Source organism: Onychostoma macrolepis, chromosome 16, assembly GCF_012432095.1.
Source record: "Onychostoma macrolepis isolate SWU-2019 chromosome 16, ASM1243209v1, whole genome shotgun sequence".
In the NCBI taxonomy this organism is placed as follows: domain Eukaryota; kingdom Metazoa; phylum Chordata; class Actinopteri; order Cypriniformes; family Cyprinidae; genus Onychostoma; species Onychostoma macrolepis.
In genome coordinates, this window is record NC_081170.1 from 712,501 (window position 1) to 740,000 (window position 27,500).

At 38.1% G+C, this 27,500-nt stretch overlaps 2 protein-coding genes across 5 annotated transcripts in view; both read left to right on the forward strand.

The window, feature by feature from the left end:
• LOC131521329 (CREB-regulated transcription coactivator 2) overlaps positions 1-20,604 on the forward strand; it is a 30,044-nt gene extending 9,440 nt beyond the window's left edge. For 3 of the 4 annotated variants that reach the window (XM_058745944.1, XM_058745940.1, XM_058745941.1), the window contains exons 3-14: positions 505-618; positions 712-773; positions 2,222-2,293; positions 3,425-3,510; positions 3,613-3,692; positions 3,962-4,011; positions 8,972-9,204; positions 11,320-11,705; positions 12,709-13,005; positions 14,790-14,858; positions 15,767-15,956; positions 17,113-20,604. In XM_058745944.1, coding sequence (XP_058601927.1) covers positions 712-773; positions 2,222-2,293; positions 3,425-3,510; positions 3,613-3,692; positions 3,962-4,011; positions 8,972-9,204; positions 11,320-11,705; positions 12,709-13,005; positions 14,790-14,858; positions 15,767-15,956; positions 17,113-17,297 — 1,710 coding nt within the window. In that variant the 5' untranslated portion in view covers positions 505-618 and the 3' untranslated portion in view covers positions 17,298-20,604. The remainder of the gene's footprint in view (positions 1-504; positions 619-711; positions 774-2,221; positions 2,294-3,424; positions 3,511-3,612; positions 3,693-3,961; positions 4,012-8,971; positions 9,205-11,319; positions 11,706-12,708; positions 13,006-14,789; positions 14,859-15,766; positions 15,957-17,112) is intronic. The other variant, XM_058745942.1, reaches the window with a different exon arrangement.
• A 760-nt stretch (positions 20,605-21,364) lies between these two features.
• The window catches only part of LOC131521389 (DENN domain-containing protein 4B-like), a 45,752-nt gene continuing 39,616 nt past the window's right edge, over positions 21,365-27,500 (forward strand). The window contains exon 1 of the mRNA XM_058746054.1: positions 21,365-21,715. The gene's annotated coding sequence lies outside the window, so the exon portion shown is untranslated. The remainder of the gene's footprint in view (positions 21,716-27,500) is intronic.

Here is a 27,500-nt window from a genome sequence, read left to right on the forward strand (position 1 = left end):
TTTCCCCAATTTAACATTTGTAGCCCAACCAAAAAGCTTTGTGTCATTCTTGGCGAAAAAGGCAAATGTGCAATTATTGTTGCAAAATTTGTAGCGTCGTGCCATCACCTGAAGAACAAACACAATCCAGAAACAAACAGCCAATATTATATTATATTGTTTTTTTTTTTTTCTCCACGTTTCTGTGTAAATGACATTTCCATATTAGTTATATATTACATATTAGTTATATAAATAAATGTTCAGAAGTTCTAATGTAAATGTTCATATGTTATAAAACATTTTCTTTGTTGTCGTAATGCTTTGGCAATACCAATAAAGCTATTTGAATTGAATTGTGTGTGTGTCTGAGTGAGTGTGTGTGTGTGAGAGACAGTGTGTGTGTGAGAGTGCAAGTGTGAGTGTGTGTGTAAAAGAGAGAGAGTGTGTATTTGTGAGAGTGTATCTGTGTCATTGCATGCATTGATAGCAGCTCATGTAAACCCGTGTGTGTGTGTGTCTCAGGGCTCGTTTCCCTCTCCGCTGGACTCCAATCGCTCCACACGGCATCATGGTCTGGTGGAGCGTGTGCACAGAGACCGGCGCTTCATCTCTCCCAGCAGACCCTACAGGAGACAAGTATCCTTCCCGTCTCAGTCTCTCCTGCAGGTTTATGTGTGTCTGGAGTTATCATGCTGATGCTGTGTCTATGTCCTTGACCTCTGACCTCAGATGGACAGCTCTCACAGCAACTCAGTGTATCTGTCTCCGCCCCCCGACCCCAGCTGGAGAAGGTAACGTGCTTATTGGTTCAATTAATGTAAAATAAAAACGATTAATGGAAATAAAACTCAAAATCTGAAGAATCAAATCGCAAAGGCTGCCATTTGAATGAAAAAATAAAAAATAGGATGTACACAAATTTTAGTATTGTAATTTTACAGTTGAAATATAAAGTAAAATTATTTTTAAATATTCATTTTTTTATCTTACAGTGAAATATAATAGTAATAGTTTAAATAGTTTAGTTTAGTAATATTAAAAAGTTGATTGTTCAGGATTTTTGTGATGAGATTTGCTATTTTTGCAGACTATTGGATACTGTTTATATAAGCAAAATATATGTAAAATAAGTAATAAAAATTAACTAAGACTAGCAGGGTAAAACTAACACCAATAAATTAATTTGTTTTTGTTCATTTCAATATTCTGTTAACCCTGTAAAGCCTGACATATGAAATAATATTCTGAATCTAGTTTTCCCTCAAATTGGAATCATTTATTAAACCTAAACCTTCAAAGACAGAATATAAAATATTTTGAAAAAATGTTTGTGTATGTGTTTTATGTTTGGTATAATATACTTGCTCCATCAGGCTTTAATGGCTCTGGTACAGTGAGAATATGGAGCTCAATTTTATTCAGAGACTCAAAATTATGAATTTTCTACAGATGCAGATATTTATATGATGAAATTCATCATGCTGCAGTCGTAGCTCATGATATTTTGTGGATGCCTATTTGTGGACTGTGTGTGTTTGTGTGAGTGTGCGTGTTTTTGTGACATATGAGGACATAAACTTGTATAATGACAAGGGTATGACAGGTATTACAAGGAGAAGCTAATTTATGAGAACACTTCCCCATGTCCCCATATTTCAAAACGCTTATAAATCATACAGAGTGAGTTTTTTTGAAAAAGTAAAAATGCAGACAGTCTCCTGTAAGGGGTAGGTTTAGGTGTAGGGTTGGTGTAGGACAATAACACATACAGTAAGTACAGTATAAAAATCATTACGCCTATGGGATGTCCCCACTTTTCACAAAAACAAACGTGTGTGTGTGTGTGTGTGTGTGTGTGTGTGTGCGTGCTCTATAACCGCTCTCTCCTGCATCATCTGCTGTTCCTCTCTTTCTGGTGTGTTTGAGGACTCTTGTTCTGGAGATTCTCTCTTTGCTTCTGTTCCTCGTCTCTTTGCTCATTGATTCTGATCTTCTGGACCGAACGGAGCAGATTTCAGCAGACACGGATGATGATGATCAGAAACACACACAGGCTGAGTGCAGGTGTGTGTGTGCGCGGGTCGGTTAGTTCGTTCGGTCGGTCCGTGTTTAACTCGTCTGCTCTTCCTGCTCTGAATCTGTCCTTCGCTCCTCTGGTTCTTTGGCAAAGCTGCTCGTCTGTTGAGTTTGCTCTTCTTCACTTCTGGAAGTAACAGAGGTTTCTCTGTCGATCATGAAGGAACTGGAACAGTAACTTTGCGACGGACAAGAGCCAGATATTCCAGCAGCTGCCGACCACAGCGCTCAACAGGTGATCAGAAAACACTGCAGTCAATGACTTCTGTTAGCACTTCTTCAGTGGATCATTCTTCTGCTGATGACTTTTTAACACAATTATATATTTAATTTTTTGTAGAAAATTTGATTTTGATGGTTCCAATTTTTAAAATTATTTATTTTAAATATAACATTTTAATGATTTACCTCATTTGTAGTAAGTGCTTTATTTTGTGTTATTTATTGTAAAATTATTTATTCATATTAATTTTACATTTTTATGGTTTAATTACTGTTTAGGGTTGGGTTTTTTTATTTTTTATTTTTTATTTTTTTAAATAGTGTTTTATTTTGATGTTTAGGTTATTAATCTTTAATTGATTAATCCGATTTATTGTAGTGCCTTTTATTTTGATGTTTTTATTTAATTTATTTATTTTAATTGTAACATTTTTATGATTTCATAAATTTTTATTACGCGCTTTTTTTTATTAACATTTTAATGATTTACCTAATTTGTAGTATGTGCTTTATTTTGTGTGTGTTTTTTATAATTTGTCAAATTATTTATTCATTTTAATTAAATTTGTTATGGTTTTTAGGGTTGGGTTGTTGTGTTTTTTTAAAATAGTTTTTAAATAGTGTTTTATTTTTAATGATTTACCTAATTTGTAGTAAGTGCTTTATTTTATTTTTATTTATTGTAAAATTAATTACTTTTTAGTGTTATGTTGGGTTTTTAAAAATTGTTTTTATTTATTAGTGTTTTATCTTGTTTATGAAGTTAATACAATTTTATTAATTTTAATTTTACATCTTTTATTTATTTTAGTGCCCTTTATCTTTTTTTTTTTTTTTACATTTTAGCATTTTTATGATTTAATAAAAAAATTTTAAGTTATTAATTTGATTTATTTTTAGTGACCTTTTTTAATAAATTATTTATTTTATTTTTACGTTTTATGATTTCATTAATTATTGACTACATTCATCAGATCTCAAAGCCCAGTTTGGGACAGATGGGCCGTCTCTCTCTCGGTCAGAAAGCACTAGATTGACTGATTTTTGTGAAGGGTTCTTGAGCGTCATGTGGACGGTCTGTAGGCCGGTCCGGTTCTTCAGTAAATCACATGTCTCTGAGCGTGTCTCATGTGTGTGTCTGCAGGACTAACTCGGACTCGGCGCTGCACACGAGTGTGATGAATCCTCCGGCTGGAGATCCGTTCTCCACCGGACTCCGCCGGCCAGCCGGTCAGTGATTCTCACGTGTGTGTGTGTGTGTGTGTGTATGAGAGAGTTGTTCGTTAGATGTGTGTTTGAGTCTCTACTGACGAGCCTCTGTTCCTCCTGCAGTCTTCTCCTATCCTGTTCCTCCCATCGAGGAGAACAGTCCTGACGACGGACGCCGCCTCAAACCCTGGGACTCCAGCAAGGTGCGAACACAGGTCGTGTGTGTGTGTGTGTGTGTGTGCGTGTGTGTGTGCGTGCGTGTGTGTGCGTGCGTGCGTGTGTGCGTGTGTGCGTGTGTGCGTGCGTGTGTGCGTGCGTGCGTGCGTGCGCGTGCGTGTGTGCGTGTGTGTGATTAAAATATCATCACAGAGACGGTGAAAGGGCCCTGACAGGTTTAATCAACACACTGAATGATGTCCTGATGAAACTCGGTGTATAGATCAGCACACAGTGTTTCTTCTCTTCTCTTCAGCTGTCGCTGCTCTCTTCACGACCAAAGTCCTGTGAGGTGCCTGGAATCACGTGAGTCTGACCGGCCAATCACACGCCTGCTCACACCATCAGTCAATCATTCACATCACCTTTGTGTGTGTGCGCTGTGTGTGCTGCTATCTATTATCTGTTCCTGTGGCTCAGTGGTAGAGCATGTCACTGTGATAAAACACACACACACATTTACATTTACATTTTACATTTATGCATTTAGCAGACGCTTTTATCCAAAGGGACTTACATTGCATTCAAGTTACAGTTTTTACATTTTATCAGCTCTTGCTTTCCCTGGGAATCGAACCCATGATCTTGGCGTTGCTAGCGCCATGCTCTACTATTTGAGCTACAGGAAAGCTAATTTTGAGCTACACACACACACACACACACACACACACACACTTGGTTAAAGTGGTCTGTTGGCTGGCTATATTTCTTGACCGTAGGGTTTTTTTTATTCTGGTTTGCTGCTGCAGTGCTGCCTGTGTGTGTCAATCTTTGTTTCTCACTTTTAGTTTCAGAACATATTCATACATTAATTTAATTGCAAGCTGCGTTATTATAAACTAAAGCAGTCAGATGTTAATGAAGCACATAACAAATAAAATTTATAGCAATCAGTGGTTGTGGAGAATAAAGTGTCTGCCGCTCTGAGAGTCAGTGATTGGATTGACTGATAATGTGTTTTCTAGTTGATGTGTTAGTTATTTTTGTATTGAAACTGTGTGGTGATGATGATATCATCTCTGTCCGCTGATGCTGGTTCCTGTTTTAATGTTTTAGTCTTCTGTATGTCCTCGTCTGTTTTAGGGCTGCGACGATAAATCAATTAGGGTTGTCAGAATTAATCGTTGCATCGCGATGCGGATGTTAACGATTTTGCATTGATGCAGTAATGGACCATAATTGATTATAGCCTATGAAGTCATGCACATCACGCGAGTATTAAAAATGCACTCTATTTTAAAATCTGAGCTTGGCTTCTTCCTACAAATGGCACGTGTGTGCGCTAGAGACAATCGCGGCAGGCTTCATTGCACAGAATAAGCGCTATGAGACACGTGCGCATTGCTTGTACTTCCACTCGCTGTTATTTTAGTCTTTTACTTTAGATATGCTTTAATTTTTGCCGTTTGGAATGCAGTGCGTATTAGATGCACTAAACTCACGTACTACTGACAGACTTCCACGTGCTCTGTGTGTTTGTTTGTCAGTCGCGGCTGCGGTTAAATGCACTGCATTACTATTATGATACAAACTTGATGTAAACACTCAGTTTTCAGAACAGGACAAAACATCTGATATGTGGAAATAGATCTGTGCATTAGTGTGAATACAGTCTATTAAAGCTGCCTGTGTCTATGATCTCATCAGTAATAATCAAATGGCAATAATGCAGAGGAATCTGTAAACTTTCGATACTTAAAGCCCCAGATAGGCTACTGAAAGTGTTTTTTGTTCATCACTTGTAATTAGGGCTGTCGCGGTTAAGGAATTTCCCTTGCGGTAATTTTGAGTGGCTCAATAGCGCGGTATGTGTTATTACCGCATATATATATATATATATATATATATATATATATATATATATATATATATATATATATATATATATATATATATATATATATAATCTGTGTGTATGTGTTACGATGTAAGGAGGTCATATTCAGAAACCGAAACTAAATCGCGTTAGTAATCGGTTAGTTCTGATCCTTGAATCTGACTGACAAGAGACGTTTTCTGTTGATATTTCACCTGCGTGTTCTAGACGGCTGTCAGTCAGTGCAGCTTCATTGTTTCGCCTCAAGGTGGCGTCAAGGGACTGTCTTTGAGTGAGTCTTTAAACCGTTCATTCAACTACACATTCAAAAACGCTGATTCATTCAAAGAGATATGTAATGAAACACGCTGTTGAAATCATTTTAACTTTGAGCGTCACTTTTAAAGGCTCAGCTGACCAGCAGAGCGTCGATGCTAAGACAGATTTCGCTTTCCTTGGACACGACAACCTGTTTTCACAAATATATACATGACTCGGCCTGAAGGACAGACGCAGGTAATCGCACGCGATCAGTCGATCTCTCTCTCATTCGCTGTCTGTTTAGGCTTGTTAAGTGCAAATTTACTGAGCCGCTGTAGGCTACAAATCAGCATGGTACACATTGTTATCATTACTAATATTTAGTACACATGCACAGTGTAAAACGAGAAGTGCGTAACCTTACGAAAAAGAAAACACGGAAATAACGCGGTTGCTGCAGTTGTTGCATTCCTCTGCGGTTATGCTTGTCAATAGCGCGGTATTGCGATATTGCTGTTATCGCGACAGCCCTACTTGTAATCGTCTTTTCCCCCTTTATTACTTTATATTTGCTTGTATGTTTTGAAGCTATATTTACTTTTAATTCTTAACAATAGTTATTTAATTATATATTAATTAATTAATTAATTAACATTTATTTTAAAAAGTAGCCTGCTTATATAATTTAATAAAAATGCACAAAATAAATTTGACATAATCGTGATGCATCATGATATCGAATTGAATCGAATCATTGACATGATAATCGTAATCGAATTGAATCGTGAAACCAGTGCTGATTCACACCCCTAAAATTGATGCAGAATCGATTCTGAGATCTTCCTAATGCATCTCGATTCTCTCTGGAATGGATTCTGAGCTTATATTTTAACAGCAGATGGCGCGCTACTCTAGTTTTTATCCGCACACTCAAACGCTGATGAAGAAGAGCGCTGAAGAGTACTTGTGTGTTCGGCTGAGTCTGTAATCTCACCTCGGCTCAGAATGCTTTTATGACGCCAGATTAATGTAAATACAGTCCACTGTGAACACCCTTGTAATTCACTTCAACCTTTTCCAATCTTATGAATGATTATTTTAGGCTCAAGTGTGTGTAAGGATTTGGAAATGAGCAGAGTACGGCTGTTTCTGAAGCATGCAGTGCAACCTGCTGTTCAAAACTAAGCTCAGAATCCACTCCAGAAAGAATCACCATGCATTCAGAAAATCTCAGAATCGATGCTGAATCATTTCTCGATTCGCGATGCATCGATTTATTTTCCCAGCCCTAGTCTTTCTACTATTAAACATCTCTGTTCTTCATTTTTATTGTTTTTTTTTTTTGCAAATTTCAATAAAATGAAAACTAAAAGATTTTAGATCACATGAGCCAATATTTTATTCACAATAGAACATAGATAAAACAACAAATGTTTATGCTGAGAAATTTTACAATTTTATGCACAAAATGAGCTCATTTGAAATTTGATGCCTGTTACAGGTCTCAAAATAGTTGGGACGGGGGCATGTTTACCATGGTGCATCTCCTCTTCTTTTCAAAACAGTTTGAAGAAGTCTGGGCATCGAGGTTATGAGTTTCTGGAGTTTTGGTGTTGGAATTTGGTCCCATTCTTGCCTGATATAGGTTTCCAGCTGCTGAAGATTTCGTGGTCATATTTTTCGTGTACTGATGGGCCAAATGTTCTCTAAAGGTGAAAGATCTGGACTGCAGGCAGGTCAATTCAGCACCCGGACTCTTCTACTACGAAGCCATGCTGTTGTTATAGCTGCAGTATGTGGTTTTGCATGGTCCTGCTGAAAAACACATCATCTGGAGGGAAGCATATGTTGCTCTAAAACCTTTATATACCTTTCAGCATTCATAGTGCCTTCCGAAACATGCAAGCTGCCCATACCGTATGCACTTATGCACCCCCATACCATCAGAGATGCTGGCTTTTGAACTGAATGCTGATAACACACTGGAGGGTCTTCCTCCTCTTTAGCCCGGAGGACACGGTGTCCGTGATTTCCAACAAGAATGTCAAATTTAGACTCGTCTGACCATAGAACACTTTTCCACTTTGAAACAGTCCATTTTAAATGAGCCTTGGCCCACAGGACACGACGGCGCTTCTGGACCATGTTCACATATGGCTTCCTTTTTGCATGATAGAGCTTTAGTTGGCATCTGCAGATGGCACGGCGGATTGTGTTTACCGACAGTGGTTTCTGGAAGTATTCCTGGGCCCATTTAGTAATGTGAATGACAGAATCATGCCGATGAGTGATGCAGTGTCGTCTGAGGACCCGAAGACCACGGGCATCCAACAAAGTTCTTCGGCCTTGTCCCTTACGCACAGAGATTTCTCCAGTTTCTCTGAATCTTTTGATGATGTTATGCACTGTAGATGATGAGATTTGCAAAGCCTTTGCAATTTGACGTTGAGGAGCTTTGTTTTCAAAGGATTCTACAATCTTTTTACGCACTCTTTCACAGATTGGAGAGCCTCTGCCCATCTTTACTTCTGAGAGAATCTGCCTCTCTAAAGACATCCCTTTATTAGCTAATCATGTTACAGACCTGATGTCAAATAACTTAATTAGTTGCTAGATGTTCTCCCAGCTGAATCTTTTCACAATTTCTTGCTTTTTCAGCCCTTTGTTGCCCCCGACTTTTTTGAGACCTGTAGCAGGCATCAAATTTGAAATGAGCTCATTTAGTGGATAAAAGTGTAAAATTTCTCCGTTTAAACATTTGTTTTCTATGTTCTATTGTGAATAAAATATTGGCTCATGTGATTTGACAGTCTTATATTTTTCATTTTATTCAAATTTAAAAAGCGTCCCAACATTTCCGGAATTCGGGTTGTATTAATAAATGAAATACCATTGTTGGACTGCGCAACTGTAAGCGTTTTTTCTGTTAGCTTTTAAATAATTTTGAAGTCAGGACAGCTGTGGGGTTGCCCTAAAGTTAAGAGAGTTTTTATTATTTTTTGTCAAGTTAGGAGGTTTCTGTAATACCCCTTTCCTATCTGTAGTTAAGATAAGACAAAACACTTAGGAAATGCTGGTCTGTAATAGCTTTTGTCCTAAATGTGGTCCTATCTCAAATTACCATGTTTACCAAACAGATTTGATAAGATTCTTAAGTATCTGAACCGTCACTCCTGTGTTTGTGTTCAGTGTGTTTCCGTCTCCGGACCAGCAGGGCGGCGCTTCTCACGGCCCGATGGTGTTGAATACGGGCGGCTCTCTGCCGGATCTGTCCAGCCTGCACTTCCCGTCTCCGCTGCCGACCCCGCTGGACCCGGATGAGCCGGGATACCTGGCTCTGAGCGGCGGCGGCAGCACGGGGAACCTGACCTGCACCCTCACGCAGCTCGGCATCCACAGCCCCAGCGCCTTCCACTCCACAGGTGCGCCTCCGCAAACCCTCCTACACTTACTCTACTAAAACATTCACGCTCCGAGTTCATGCTTTATAGTAGAACTGCACGATATATATATATATTAGGGGTGTAACGATACACGTATTCATATCGAACTGTTCGGTATGAAGCTTTCAGTTTGGTACACATTACAAATCGAACGATTCGTTGGACTACTATTACAGCATATTATCCTATTAGGTAAGATTAGTGCGTGCGCGTATTTAGAATAATCACAAAATTCAAGATATGGGGGCAGCAAATGTATATATTTACATAATTTCATATACTTAATCAATATCACAGAAGAGTGCCATTTTTTTTTTTTTTTCTCTCCAAAAATCAGCATGATTACAGATGATTTTTACAACAGTTCAATAAGCAAGAAGTTAATTAATGCTCTTATGTTTTAGACAGCATATTGCCTTTTTTTGCGCTGGAAAAATGAATCCAAATACAGCCACAGCACTGTTTTGCTGAAGGAGTTTAGTTCCTGAATGAATCATCCATTTAAATGATTCGGTTCAATCACAATGACTCATTTGTTAACAGTGACTTGCTGCCACCTGCTGGCGGTTTTAATTTCACATTTAAAGTATCTTTTAATTTTTTAATTAATTTCAAACATCACTTGTCAACGTTTTATGTTTAAAATATCAAAACCTTATTTATGCATTTGTAACTGCAGGTTAAAGCATTACATGTCCCTCGGAGCTGCATTAAACAGTGTGTAAAAGCATCTAAATGCCATTCAGATGCAACTTCTGTGTTTCCTCTGCATTGCAAAGATGATACTGACTTAATTTGCTTGTTAACAGCCCAAATGTCTTATTGACTTATTAAATGTAAAAAAAATTACTCAAAAGGTGATGCACACTTTTAGAAAAACTTGGCTTTATAAAGGTAAAAAATGCCCATAAAAGGTAAAAAATCAATTTAAACTTATTGGAAAAGATTAATCTGCTACATGAGAATAGGCAACATCAGCTGGAATACTTCAAACCGGAGCCGTTTTTGTTTTATATGCTGCTAAGACGACACCCCAGAAGATGGGTCAAGTATAGCTTATATAAATATATATTCACACACGCATATATACACACATACACATTATATATATATATAATCGCCCTTTATATGTAGTCATAGATATATGTGACCCTGGACCACAAAACCAGTCTTAAGTCGCTGGGGTATATTTGTAGCAATAGCCAACAATACATTGTATGGGTCAAAATGATCAATTTTTCTTTTATGCCAAAAATCATCAGGATATTAAGTAAAGATCATGTTACATGAAGATATATTGTAAATTTCTTACCGTAAATGTATAAAAACTTCATTTTTGATTAGTAATATGCATTGCTAATAACTTCATTTTGACAACTTTAAAGACAATTTTCTCAATATTTAATTTTTTGCACCCTCAGATTCCAGATTTCCAAATAGTTGTATCTCGGCCAAATATTGTCCGATCCTAACAAACCATACATCAATAGAAGGCTTATTTATTCAGCTTTCAGATTATGTATAAATCGAAAAATTGACACTTAAGACTGGTTTTGTGTCCAGGATCACATATGGAGTTCTCTCTTTCTCTCTGTTTTAATATTCATTAAAAACATAAATACCTATTTATTATCATTATTTATGCAACGTTGAATCAACATGTTTCTTTCTAAAGCTACTTTTTGTAATGTCACAACACAATAATGACTGGCAGGTAATTTCTCAGCCAGAACTGATGCGCAATTAATTAGATTAATTAATCGGCACCATGTAATTAACCAGATTAAAAAAATTTCTTGGCAGTCCTAATTTTAAACATTAACATTATGATTTTCTGTAAAGCTGCTTTAAAACTATGTGTATCGTGAATATTTAAACTTGACTTGATTATACAAAACTATCAGACTGCAGAATGCTGCCATAAACCAATCACAATCCAGTGAGTCGTGTCACATGATCTGAGATGGGTGTGGTGAGGAAGACGAGTCGGTTCACTCTATTAGGACTCTTTTTATTTTTCGTTACTTTTTTCTGAAACGGAGACGTTGTTATTTTCAGATATCGTGATCTTTGAATGTGTTTGTGTTTCTGCAGGTCTGCTGCAGTCTCTGCAGGGCACGTCCAGTAACCCCTCCCTCCAGTCGTCGCTTAGCAACCCCAACATCCAATCGTCTCTCAGCGCTCACTCGTTCCACAACTCACTGAGCTCCGCCTCCCTGCACTCGTCCCTGAGCAACCCCTCCCTCCAGTCTTCGTTAAGCTCCTCCCCCTCGCTGAGGTCATCGCTCAGCAGCCAGTCGCTGCAGTCGTCGCTCAGTAACTCCTCCCTCAGCGGCTCCTTCTCTGCGCTGCAGTCGCAGACTGGCTCATCCCCGCGCAGACGAGCGCAGCTGACCCCGGTGATCCTCCCTGCAGACACACGCAGACATCACCCCAAACAGTTCTCCCCCACCTCCTCCACCCTCAGCTCCATCACACAGGTAAACGCATACTCTCTCACACACACACATACACACACTTAGGTCCCCACCGTGACACGAGTTCCCATGAGTCTGTGTGTATTCAGGTTTAAGTCCCCACCTGAATAGAAAAACAGGTACACACACACACCTCCTCCACCCTCAGCTCCATCACACAAGTAAACACATGCACACAAACACACATTTGTGCTATCAAAAAAGTCCCTCATTTTTATTACATTTAAGGTCTTATTTATCGTAATTTATAACAAATGTCTTAATTTTAATAGGGCATAAATTGGAATGGGGAAAGGGATGGAGAAACAGCTGCAGCTCAAAATACATGTTAGATGGAAACATTGTGCTTTATGATGGAGTTTGTAGCTTAATTCACTATATTTGAAACAGTTTGAGCTGCAGTTCAGTAGGAAATCAGATAAAAGCATCCAGTCTCTCATAGCATTGAAGCGAATGTTCGCTAAGTTGGCAACACTGTGCATCTCCATTTCTCCAACTACGGACTCGGCCACGGGTCAAACAGAAAATGCACGCTGCGTTAATAAAATTAGTGCCCTTAAAATGAATTTGTGTAAATGCGTTATTAACAGCACTAATTGTAATAAATATTTGAGAAATGATTGTTGTATCTGATTGTATGAGTCTATATAGAGTGAAGAGAGCAGATGAACACAAAACAGCAGAACAACATAAAGTTAAAGAGGCTAAACCTGATCATTCAGCAGAACTGTGCTCGTATGCTTCAAACACTTCGGCTCTTATATGTTCTTACTCCACACATCTATTAAATGTTTTCTAGCGTATTTCTTTAACTTCTCAGGTGATATCAGTGGTGTGACCTATTTCAGATGTGGCTGAAATTATAACAACAGTGCTTACATACACTCATACTTCATTGTTTGATCAAAATTATTGCTAGGGACAGTTTAGTCGGAGGATATTGGTAGGGATGTTTTACCTTCAGAAGTCACTTCAGATGCTTCTTCTCCGTCTGTCTCTGCCTCAGGGTGTGGCTCTGGACACCAGCAGGCTGCAGGTGGATCAGAGGTTGTCTCCGTATTCTTTTGGCCAGCAGCAGCAGCAGCAGCAGGTTCAGAAGGGTCTGGGTCTTCACCTGCACAACATGCAGAACCTGCAGAAGACCTTCCAGATGCAGCCGCACAAGCGGCCGAGCTCCGGTCAGAACCAGAACCCCAACCCCGTGAGTTACAGGTCTGCAGATGCCTCGCAGCCGGAACAGACCCGGTCCGAGCAGCAGAACCAGATCAGTCCGGCTCTCAGTGGAGATCTGGACCTGTACAACGTGAGTGACTGACAGGACAGCCATGCTGTATAATAACTGAGTACCTTTTACAGGATACTTCAGAGAATACACAGTGGTACCTGTCCATAAAGATGACAGTATAACTGTGGCCACTCATTTAGTTTTTTCCATTTTTGCCTGTGTTATTGCCAACTGCATAAATTTTGGCACAGATGTGTATTTTTTTATTGGAATTTTACTATTTTACTTCCATTTCCTTTATTAAATCTTCTTTGCACTAGGTACACAAAATAGTTCCACTCAGGACCTTAACGACAAAAATGTCCTCATTGAAACCCATTAAAACTGCTATTTTTAATCGCAGTGCCATTTAACTGTGAACTGATGCATTTTTTGTTAAAAGGCTTTCATTCTGTTGGCAAGGCTTCAAAATTAAATTTTTTTTACATTTTTTACCAGATGGTGCCATTTTTTTCAGGTTTGGCCTATAAAGCAAATACTCACTTTATTCCTGTTTTCTGCTTCTGAATATTATAGAGCCAATTGGATGAATAATGCAGCTATAATTGTGTGGGTGTGTTGGTACGGATGTCAGAGTGTGGTTTGTATGTGTCATAAAAAAAAAAAAATGTGTGTGTGCTTGTAATATTTGAGAGAGAAAAGCTCTACTGCAAATCACAAATCCGACCACTGTGTGCACCAGCGCAGTTTTGCTGGCATCTAATGGGCAAAATGTGGTACTGCGCCCACACAAAATCTTACTAAAAGCTCATTTTTTGAGATATCAACCTTGAATTTGGAACACAACTTGTTTAGATTTATGGCTTTGATTTTCTAGCAGGTTTAGAGTTCAGCATGTTTCATAAAATATATATTTTATATAAAATATCGTTCATAAATAATTTTCATAAACTTAAACCTCTATAACTTTTTTTTTTTTGGTTTCACTTTTTAAACTTCTTTTTACTTCAGCATTAATCTGCCATGGGTCTTCTTTAAAATGAGACTTAACTTAAACTTAACTCTGAGCTCCCAAGCTTCAAATGTTCATGACAGTTTTTTGACACGGACATTTTTGTCCAATATGGACCGATGTGTAACTTTTTTTTAATTGACTCACAAGGGTTAAATTAAATATTGCAGTGTTTATTATAAATGATTCATCCACACACATCTTTTTCTTTTTTTCTTGTTTGAGAAGCGGTTTAACTCAGATATGTGTCACAACAGAAAGAAAAGACGTTTGCAGCTTCTGTGTTCATGAAGACCTTACTCTCATAATTCAGTAGAAATTGTGTTTTCACTTCTGGTTCGATGAAGTGTGCTTCATTCATTCTGTGCTTGTGCTTTGAGTCTAATCTAGTTATTACATAATGGTACATTACAGTAATTTAACAGCAATAACAGACCAGTGTTAATATTGAAAACTAAAGCTATTAAAATTGTTTTCATCAATTGAAATTAAAGCATAAATAATAGATGATAAACTTACAGGCATACAAAATGTTGCATTTGCAACTAACTGAAATAAAATGTTTTAAGTACTAAAATTACCAAAACTGAACCTGAAATAAAAATACATTAAAGCAAAATAGAAGTATACAAAAACAAGAATAAGAATGAGAAAAACAAAAAAATCTTCTAAAAAAAACCCAACTTAAAACAAAGTTAAAATAAATTGATTTTATGAAAATAAAAGCCAATTCTAAATATTACTGAATATTATGTTATATAAACAAGACTAAAACAGCACTGGTCCAGATGTGGTAATACCATAGTATTTTCCATTGTTTATGGTCGAGTGTCTCTTCTGTCTCATTTAGGACACAATGTTCCTGAACTCACTGCTGGACGACCCATACCTGGGCCTGCAGATACGCCAGAACCAGCAGGTCACACACACACACTCTCACTCTCTCACACACACACACACACACACACACACACACTCACTCTCCCACTCCCACTAACACACACACACTCACTCTCTCACGCACTCACTCACACTCACTCTCCCACGCGCACTCACTCACACTCACTCTCCCACTAACACACACTCTCTCACACGCACACACACTCACACTCGCGCACTCACACACACACACTCACTCTCCCACTAACACACACTCACTCTCACTCTCCCACTCCCACTAACACACACTCTCTCACACACACACTCACACTCACTCTCCCACACACACTCTCACTCTCTCACACACACACTCACACACACACTCTCTCACACGCACACACACTCACACTCGCGCGCTCACACACACACACTCACTCACACTCACTCTCCCACTAACACACACTCTCTCACACGCACACACACTCACACTCGCGCGCTCACACACACACACTCACTCACTCTCCCACACACACACACACACACACACACACACACACTCTCACTCTCCCACACACACACTCTCACTCTCCCACTAACACACACACACACTCACACACACACACGCATGTTTGTTTCTGTGAATTGTGGGGACTTTCCGTAGACTTCTATTACTTTTTATACTGACCAAATGATATTTTCTATCCTCTAACCCAACCCTACCCCTTACAGAAAACCTGTCTGCATTCTTACACTTTCCGATAAACATCTTTTACTATTTTAATCATTTTTTTCCCTCGTGTGGACCGCAGGCCGGTCTCCACAATGTCAAAAATGTCAGGTTTTACTATCCTTGTGGGGACATTTGGTCACGCACGCACACACACACACACACACACACACACGCACACATGCACGTGTGTTAACAGTCTCTGTTCCTGTGCTGTGTAGTTGAGTCTGGACTCTCAGCTGGAGGCTGTGAATCATGGCGGTGGTTCTGCTGCGGTTCTGAAGGCTCAGAGCGACTCGTATCACAGTCAGCTGGAGCTGCTGGACTCCTCAGAACAACAGATGTTCAACCAGAACCAGAACCAGAGCTACACAGACGGGCGGCACGCCGTGCCCAACATCATCCTGACCGGTGAGGGACTGAACTCGTGAGTGTGTGTGTGTGTGTGTGTGTGTGTGTGTGTGTGTGTGTGAGTGTTTAAAAGCACATGCAATTAAATGCAGTTTTTATTCTGATAAAAATTACAAATACAATGTTCATCTTTTTAAAATCCAGGTTTCCTGTGCTTGTTTGTAGGGCTGCACAATTTGGCCAAAGTTTTGTGATTATATATCATTATCTATTATTATTAATAATAATAATTATTATTAAATAAAAATATAAAAATGACAAACAAAAAAGAAAAACAGAAAGAAAAGAAATACTACTATTGTAATGAGTATTTAAGAAAAATAATAGAATAGACTGAACAGCTGCTCGAGTTAAAGGAACAATATAAGTTTTCGCTGCTAGAGGTCGCATTTTCATAACAATGCAAAACAAGGCGAAGCTTGACGACGCTATGAAGGAGGATATTCACGGATGGGTTAATGAATTAATTTTTTTATTACGGGTACCTTCCACAGTTAATCAACCTGAATTAAATTATACAGTGAAAGTGAGCAAAGACCACTATGACTGACTTCAGCTGAACAGAAAACTCATGTGCACGCCTCTGATTGGCCGTTGCATTCATAAGCTCAACAGACTCGTGTGTGTGTGTGATTGGTTATAATGTGCAATACTATAAAAACGCGTAAAAAGATCATGGTGCAACATTGAGCAGATCTAAATTTAATGCTGCGGTCAATACTTTTCATTTTATTTCCATTTTATTCACAACAGCCATAATGAATTTAGTTCAACTGTACATCAGCATTTGTGTCCGTGAGCTGCCATAATTTCTACAAGCGGAAACAATGACCAGAGACGAGCCATTATTTAAAATTGTAATTTCTCTGGATTTATAAATCCTTGGGAACTTTTGGGATAATCTTAGTACACAACTGCATGAAATATACGACCATGTGCAAGTAGTTTTTTGGATATTTTATTACAAAAATCGTACATATCGTGCCTTTAATGCAATTGGTCAGGTTATTAAATAAAGAATATGAGCTATAGTTCACTCTGTATTTGCATTATTGTTTGACAGAACTGGAACAGAGTGTGTGTGTGTGTGTGTGTGTGTGTGTGTGCTGCTTAATGTATTATTAGTACAGTGCTCACAGTCTGCTGTGTGTCTCAGGAGATTCCTCAGGACTGTCTAAGGAGATCACGAGCGCCCTGTCCTGTGTCCCGGGCTTCGAGATGGACCCGTTCTCTTCGGACGACCCGCTGGCGCTGGAGGGTCTGGGCATGCTTACAGACGGTGACCTGATGCTGGCTGACCCCGCCGTGGAGGACTCCTTCCGCTCTGACCACCTCAAGTGACCCATGCACACACGTTTGAACCCTGAGCTTCTGCCCTTTAACGCTGCGCTTCTCAGACGATCAAAGCCGCACCGTCCACTTCCTGTTACAGATGACCAATCACAGCCACGTGCCTCCACCGATCGCTGCTCAGGCGCTTCAGTCCCAGCATGCACTGCACCGCACCAGGTTAATGCAGAACCCACTCGTGCGCTTAAAAGTCGCTGTTTCGTTCAGATGTGACGAGTGAAACACTTCATTTGATCTGTTTGATGTCTCAGCCAATCACGTGAGTTTGGGGCGGGGCTATCGGTCTGACTGACCAATGACAGACAGGGAAATAATCATGTAATGTGGCCGTGTTCAGAACAGCATACTATCATACTGCAGAAAACAACAGGACAGATAGCGTCTCCCAAAATGCATTGTGCTCAATGCAGAATAAATTTAGATTTTTATTTTCGTGCAATGATGCATACTATCAACTGAAACACTTACTGTGGAATAATCGACCTACTGTCTATAAAAATGATATATAGTTTAATGTAATATTTATTTTTTAATATATTACTATGAAAAAGTAATTAATTCCTAGCTGCTAATTACATCTTCAACCGTGTAGTTACTCTTAAAAAAAAAAAAAAATAAATCATATATATATAAATATAAATAATAATAAAAAAAATAAAATTGCATAAATTCATGAACTGTCCGAAGTATTTTAAGGGGAGGAGGTTACATTAAAAGCATACATTTTAAAAATCAGATGTTAAATTTTGAAGTTTTATATAGAATTGTTCTATAATCCAAACAGTGTTTAATGCAATTACATCAGAATGAACTGTGATTACAGACAAATTAAGAGTAATGTTACTTTAATTCTTCAAAGGAAAAGTAATTAAAAATGCAGTAATTAATTACTTAATTTACTTACTGTGTGAGTATATGTATGAGAGAATAACAATCAGTGATGCAAAACTCTGAAAAAAGAATGAAAGCAGAGAATAGTGTAATTTTACAGATTAGTATGCACTATATAGTGTGCACTGTGTAGTATGCAGTGAGCTAGTATGCCGTTTTAAACACAGCCGTTATCTTTAGACACGCGTCACCTTCAATGCATGAGAACAGACGTTGTTTTGTCCCAGAATTCAGTCTGCTCATGTTTAATGATGATTCTGATGATCTCTGATCCAGACTCTCTGTACTAGTTAAAGCAGCAGCGTGTTTGTGTCGCCGCATGCGTTAAACCACTGAAACAGTGTCGTAAATGACCAAATATGTGTGTGACATCCACTTGTGTGTGTGTGTGTGCACGTGTGTTGTGTGTGCGCGTGTGTTGTGTGTGTGTGTGTGTGCGCGTGTGTGTGAGGTTTACTGCGATCCGCTCGTCTGCACTCTCTTCTGCCTGTATTTGCACGATTATTCTCCTGAGCAAGGCCATATTCAGAGGAACACGTATTTTTATGTAACTTAATACTGCGTACTATGAGATTTATTTTTAAATAAAGTTGCCATACATGTTTATGTGCATAAATGTATATTTGTATATCAAACAAATTAATATGTTGAGAAACATGTCGATTGCCAGGTGGATTATGAATGTTTTCAGGTGAATCTCACAAATTTAGTCAAGAACAAAACGTCACAATTCACCTCAAAATCAAAGGGAAGAAATTATAAATTATCCTTTGCGCAAAAAAAAAAAAAAAAAAAATGTTTAGCCCAAATTCTCATGACATGCAGTGATTTTAGTGGGTAAATGGGCTGAACTGTCTTAAAGTAATATCACAAAAAAAAAAAAAAAAAGGTTTGAGATTCTGGAAATGATTTTTAATAAAGTCTAGAATCAGTTTTCATTACAAATAGATCTTAGAATCTCATGGGCATTTTATCTATCACATTTTAACATTAATTTTGCCATAAAATTAGTCAGAAGCTTTTGGAAGCTGGTTTCTGCCACGGAATAAAAAAGTAAAAATGGTAATTGCAACTTTTATCTCACAATTCTGACTTTTTTCGCGCAAATCAGAATTGAGAAAAAATACGGAATTGTGAGAAACGTAGAATTACGCTATAAACATTATTTTAAAATTAGAATTGCGAGATATAAACATAGAATTGTGCTATAAACACAATTTTGATAATCTCAGAATTGCAATTAGAAAGTTGGAATTGCGATATAAAATTACAATTGACATATAAACTCAGAATTGAGATATGAACATTAAATTTCGATTATCAGAATTGTGATTATAAAGTTGGAATTGCGAAATAAAATTAGAATTGTGAGATATAAAAACTCAGAATTGCGAGATATAAATTGTGAAATATAGTTTCGGCCATGGAAAAAAAAAATTAAATGGTAATTGCACAATCAATCTCACAATTCAAACTCAGAATTGCGAGATATAAACATAGAATTGTGCAATAAACTTATTTCAATGATTTTCCGATAGAAAGTTGAAGTTGCGATTTAAAATTAGAATTGTGAGATATAAACAGAATTGATATAAACTCAGCATTACATTTTTTTATTTTTTTATTATCCTGTGGCGGAAACGGGCTTCCATAGAAGCTGGTGTGTTAAACAAACAAACAAACAAACAAAACATAATTTCCTTCAAGACGAATCTGATTTCTGGTCTGTCTTGCTGTGATTGTGTTGATGGTTTTCTGGGTCCGAGTCTCAGCGAGCGGCAGGTTTCTCTGCTGAAAGTGAAGCGAGTGTTGGATGTTGGACTCGGCGCCGGACGCTGCTAGTAAAACATCGAGTCCGGTTACTGTGTGCAGGTTAACAAGTGTTAGTTAAGCTTCATTTAAACCACATGCAGGAGCAGAATTGTTTTTCATTTTTAATTCAGATTAGACATGAATCTGTCCACGAAAGTGTTTAAAGTCAGCGTCTGAGGGTTTGTTTTAAATATTAATGTATTTTAATGTTACAGAAGCATGTGTGTCTGATGTTTGCATTGCACTGTAAAATCAGCTGTTGAGCAGCTCGGGTCTGATAGAAATACATGATGAAAAGATCAGCTGTCGACTGACTAAAAGCTTCGTTATCGGTTCGTGTCATGCTTGAGCTCTTCACTGTGTTATATAGTCCTAGCTTTTGTCTAGGTATGAAAAGAAACAAAATATGCGCATTCTATTTTAAGATGTACTTTTATGATTGTTGCTCTTAATTTTTGTTATTTTGATAACCAGGGAAACCGTGTATGTTGTAAATAATATCCTGAAAGCATAGGTGCTTCTGACGGAACATTTTTTAAGACTGTATCCTCACCTTATTTTACAGAAAAATAAAGAGTTTAAGTGAATATGTGCATTGGACTCTGTGACGTCATTTCTTCATTTTATACATGCATATATGAGAGCGAGTACTAGTCAAAAGTTTGGAAATATTACGATTTTTAAATACTTTTCTGTTCACCGCTGCGGCAGTTATTTAATTAAAAAAAAAAAAAAAAACAGTAAAAATAGTGAAATATTATTATAATTTAAAACAGCTGTTTTCTATGTGAATATGTGTTAAACTGTAATTTATTTCTGTGATGCGCAGCTGTATTTTCAGCATCATTACTGCAGTCTTCAGTGTCACATGATCTTCAGAAATCATTCTAATATGCTAATTTACTGCTCAATTATTATTGATGCTCAGTTATTAAAAATCTTTCTTATTATCAATGTTAAAAACAGTTTTAATAGTTTGTGTAGACTTGTTTTCAGAATTCTTTGATGAATAGAAAGTTCAAATGATGCTGAAAATTCGGCTCTGATCACAGAAACAGATATTCACATAGAAAACAGCTGTTTTAAACTATAATAATATTTCACAATATTGATGTTTTTGTGTTCAATATGTAAATCATATGAATTAAATCTATTATAACGCCAATAATCCGTTCCTTGACATGCTAATGGAAGACTGGGGTTTGGCGAAATATATAAAATGAATTTTAAATCCTTGTCAAGTAATCATAGACAACTATGATTGATGCGTCTTCAGACGCGCTGAGAGAAGTGACGCGTGTCACGTGACAGCGTCGTGCGTCACTCCAGAAGCGTGCTAGAATCTCAATGACGACGCGGCTAGACTTAAGTTACTGATGAATAAAACGATTAAAATGATAATATTAATCATCAGAAGCCGCATCTGCCGTCGCGCTACCGCGCTTTCCAGTCTCTGTCAGCGCGGAGGGTGTAATGCGGCTCCGCGCCGCTAGGCGTCAGTCGGCGCGTCGCGTCTGCAGCTGCGTGGAGTCTCAGCTCCAGTTCTGTCCGTGATGGCGGAGCGCAGCGGCAACGGTCGTTCCTCGCAGTCAAACTAGAGCCCTAACGAGCCCCGGTACCGGTTGGACCAAACTACGGTATGAGCCGAAGCTTCGGGATGAGACGAGAGCCGAACTGAGCCGAGCCGAGTTTCTGCTGCTGCTGAGGTGAGTCCCGAACCCAGCCGAGCTCAGCCGAACCGAGCCGACGCGACAAATCGCTTTATGAATAATGACAGCTGTAACAGACGCGTGTGATTTTAACATGAGGGTTCCTGAAGAGATCAGCCGAGACAGGTGTGTGTGTGTGTGTGTGTGTGTGTGTGTGTGTGTGTGTTATTATGGACCGTCAGTCGGTTCTGAAGCGGCTCTGAACTCGTTTTGCTTCAGGAACATTGGCGTAACAACAGCACCAGAATTACTCTTCGATCATGATTAACAGATTTGCGTTCCTTCATATAATATTGCCCACAAATATGCGAGATTATTCTTATGACTGAATCGGAAACATGGCACCAGAATGGCAATAATACGAAACCTTTTATTTTTGAATTTGTCTGAATATTTACAATATATTTAACTGATCTAATTTATTATATCAGTCAGCTGCTCAATAATAGATATCAGTTGATAGCTGTTATTGATAAATGTGTCCCTGCAGCACAAAAGCAGTCATAAGCAGCACAGCTATATTTGCAGCAATAGCCAACAATACATTGTATAGGTCAAAATTATCCTTTTTCTTAAAGAAAGAAAATAAATAATTAGGATATTAATTAAAGATCATGTTCCATGAAAATGTTTTGTAAATTTCCTATCTTAAATATATCAAAACTTCATTTTTGATTAGTAATATGCATTGCTAAGAACTTTGTTTGGACAACTTTAAAGATGATTTTCTCAATATTTCGATTTTTTTGCACCCTCAGATTCCAGGTTTTCATACATCAATGGAAAGCTTATTAATTCAGCTTCCAGATGATGTATATATCTCAGTTTCCAAAAATTGACCCTTATGACTGGTTTTGTGCTCCAGGGTCACATATATCATTATATATAGATATATTGACATTATATATTAATAGGTATCATCAGCTTCGGAAAGCCCATATCAGTCGATATGTGCGTATAAGTCTTGTACTTTCTCATTAATGTGTTGGGTACCAAACCCAAGATCATTCTGTACTGGCATCTTGACTGTTGGGCTTTCCTGACCTCTGACCTCCAGCAGGTCTCAGATCAGTGGAATTAAACACAGACATTTAATCAATAGCACGAGTGATCTGATCTGGTGTTGTATAGTGAATATAATGACGTCTGAAGTTGGGCTTGGTGATTGATTGAATCTTATTTTCAATTATGATTTGGCAATTTATGATAATTGCCATTATTGTGATGCAGTCCGTTTGACTGATGCCTGCATTTTGTCTTGTGATATTTATATATTGTATTATATTATATCATTTATTTATTTATTTGGACTTAATATTTTGGAAATGAAGTCAGGAAAGTGAATATACATTATTTAATTTTTAATAATGAAATTGTGTGAAATTTTCCAACTGAAATATTCACTACATAAATATACAACCATGTTGAACTTCAGCCTCCAAATAGGCGTGCTCTGAAAATACAGTGCATTAAAATGACTGCAGTGCATTTTTTCTTCATTTTTTGCAAGTGCACATTTTTTTGTTTCAAATGTACTTTGGTAACAGTTGAATTATATTTAAAGCTCAAAGGCAGTGAAAAAAGAGTGCTAACAGCAGCAGCACTAGTGTTAGTGTGTTTCTGTCCAGCGTCTGACGGCATGCGTGATATTCACACAGCTGCAGATGAACGAGGGAAACTCTTGTGTTGTGCAGCGGACACGTTTGAGGAAGTGAGTGTTGAAAGTGCTTAGAAAGAGCTAAAAGCAGTGTGGACAGGAAACACATTCTCAGCTCAAACATGAGCTGAAACAGGAAGTGGAGTTTTCTAATGAAGACACCTGAGGTTGTGTGTGTCGCCACTGAAACGTGCAGCTCAACCCAACTCATCTGATACCATTCATCTGACCCATACGGTTCATTCAGGGTGAGTGCTGATGTGCTGCGGCCGCTGGCTGTGTTTGCAGTCGCGTACTGCTCACGCTACACATACTACAAACACTACTCACACTGCACAGACTTTACACTATACTGCTCACACTACACATACTACAAACACTACTCACACTGCACAGACTTTACACTATACTGCTCACGCTACACATACTACAAACACTACTCACACTGCACAGACTTTACACTATACTGCTCACGCTACACATACTACAAACACTACTCACACTGCACAGACTTTACACTATACTGCTCACACTACACATACTACAAACTGCACAAACTTTACACTATACTGCTCAAGCTATACATACTACAAACACTACTCACACTGCACAAACTTTACACTATACTGTTCACACTACACATACTACAAACACTACTCACACTGTTCACACTACACATACTACAGACACTACTCGCACTGCACAAACTACACTATACTGTTCACACTACACATACTACTCACACTGCTCACACTACACAGACTTTACACTATACTGTTCACACTACACATACTACAAGCACTGCTCACACTACACAAACTTCACTATACTGTTCACACTACACACACTACAAACCCTACTCACACTGCTCAAACTACACACACTGCTCACACTACACATACTACAAACCCTACTCACACAGCTCCACTTCACACACACTATACTGCCTATACTATACATACTATACACGCTATACTGCTCACACTACTCATACTACACATTATACAGACTATACTGCAACTATATATACTCACTCACTACACATACTATACAAACTGATGAATATGAACACTAGACTACTCACACTGCTCACCCTACACATACTAATCACACTACTCATTGTACTACTCCTCTACACATACTATTCAAGCTACACATACTATACAAACTATACATGCTATACTATTCACTCTACTTATACTTCACATGAACATACTACACAAACTATACACACACTACACCAGCTGTACATATTAATACTACAGTTCTAATCCTATACATACTACTCGGGCTATTCACTCTACACATACTACTTATGCTTCTCACTTGGGCTGTCCCAGACTAAGGATTTTCATAGTTGAATCTGGATTTTCGATTCATGCCAATAGTCGAATCATATATTTGGTGGCGGGGTCAAAATACATTACCAGAGACAGTCATAAATACTGACGTTAACACACAGGGAAAATGTGTAATGGACGCCTTGCAGATAGAAATGGGGTAAATAATGTTTTATGTTTTGATTAAAAGATAGTTAACATTAAACGTCAGCGAAAACACTTATTTTACAATAGTGCTTTCATTATAACGTTATAGGCTATATGACAGTTATTAATGTTCTGCATTTCTGTTTTGAGTTTCGCACACTGAAGATGACCTGCAGAATGCAGGTTTTTAATCAATGGGATTTATCTCATATATGCTTCGTTATTTATACAACATAACGTTTATGTCACGACTTATAGGCTATCTGCACAAAGTGTCTGCACGGCTCTGAATGAACTCCTTTTGTGGACACGTTCTTCACGCAACAATGTGTAGAAACATGGCAACTAAACTCTAAAAATTCACAGCGTTTTATTATAATAGTGTTCTCATTATAATGTTATGTATATGACAGTCCCAGGACCCAGTCATAGTTATTAATATTCTGCATTGTTGCTCGCTCTGAAGAGATAATCACCGTAGTACTACAATGAAACGCTTTACTGCAGCATAACTCAACCAAATGCATCTTATATGAGATAAATAATATATACACGATATATATAAACCGGCTGAAATGTTTTGAAATCCTTTGTACCCTACCTGATCGAAAAAAAATCCAGTCTTTCACTCTGCCTGTGTCAGTTTGAGTCTTGTTAAAGATTTAAATCCCTGCCGCCAAGATGCTCCTCTGTCAGTCACGGATTATGGAAGGTGAAACTTAAATCTATAGGGGTGGTTGGATTTATTCACACACATTAAAATATTTATTTAAAGCTTCTTTCTTTTCAGATTCCTATTTACAGCATTATCATAATAGGCTGTATATTAACTTATTGGGAGAGAACCGGTAGTTCTATGTGAAATCAGACATTGAGCACCCCCATATAGCCAAAATGGCATGATCATAACACCCTGTGAATATTCGACTGTGAGATTCGTATTCGAATCAGGCTCCTCCTATCGAAGCATCGAATTGTTGACTATTTGGGGTCAGCCCTACTTCTCACACTGCACATACTGCTTAAGCTACACATAATATACAAACTATACACACTATACTACTCACACTACACATACTACACATATTAATACTAATACTACACAGACTACTCACACTACACTACATACTACTTATTATACTTCTCATACTTTACATACAATTCACACTAAACACTCTACTCAGACTTCTCATGTTATCACTACTCATATTATAATAATGTGCACACCACTCATGCTACAAATACTACTCATACTATGCTCACTACACGTACTGCTCATACTGAATAAGCTATTCCTACTTCTCACACTATCACTACTCATACTATACTACTAACTCTGCACACACTACACATGCTACTCATTCTATACTCACTCTACCCATACTACTCGTACTTCTCACACTATCACTACTCATACTACACTAATTACTCTGCAGACTCTACTCATGCTACACATACTACTCATTCTATACTCACTCTACCCATACTACTCATACTTCTCACACTATCACTACTCATACTACACTAATTACTCTGCACACACTACTCATGCTACACATACTACTCATACTATACTCACTTTACACATACTACTCATACTATACATACTTCAGTATGTGTTCTGTACAACTTACAACATTTGCTATAGTGAGCAGAACAACAGAGAACACTGCATGTGTCCCTGCATCCCACAATGCAATGCTCTTGACTAGAAATTCCATTTGTAGCTGTTATTTTTAGCATCTCTTTCCGGACTCATTATTCAATCAGACTGACAAAAGTTCAGACATTTTCGCACAAAGCAAATGTCATAGTAAATCATGTTTGCTAACTGGGTGCAGATCGCTGAATTAAATATGACATATAATGAGGTCATGTGGGAAGAGTCTGTCATTGTATACTTCACTAAATACTAGTTTAACACTAGTCACCAGTATATGGTCTATACTACAGTATGCACAGCACAGACTGTGTGAATTGACCTGCGGCTGGTTCAGTGTTTGTGGTTGAAGCTCCAGCTCAGATCTTTACTCATTTCTGATCTTCTGGACTGTTCTGTGGTCAGTGTGGAGCGCTCAGTTCTGCAGTTCTGTCCTGCATCAGTCCTTCAGTCGCTATAAATCAATCCTCTCGCTCTCTCTTCCTGCCGCAGTGTCTCTCTCTTCCTGTTTTCTGTGTCAGCGATCTGCAGGCCATGTGTGGATGGACTATAGTTCACATTCACAAGTGAGTTTGATGTGGAACAGTTCTGCTCACATCGGTCAACTTCATGTAGACCAGGACTCACACAGTTTATGATTCAGAAACTTTCATCTGCTCTTACACCGTGTCCTAACTACACGACATGATTCCAGTGATAAACAGTTTGGACGTCCACACCAGACGTGACGCAACAGAATCAATCAAACATCACAGCCAATCAGAAGCGTGTGTGGGCGGGCTCTCTCTGCTCTGCTCTCTGCTCTGCACACACAAAAAAATGGATAAGCTTAGAATCTAATTCATAAATATGAAACCTTTTTAACATTATTCAATGTACGAACTGACCCTAGTACACAAGGAAATACTAAGTATAGTTCAAATCTATCAAGATATTTACTGACAGATTACTCAAGACTTGCTGATATAAAAATTATAA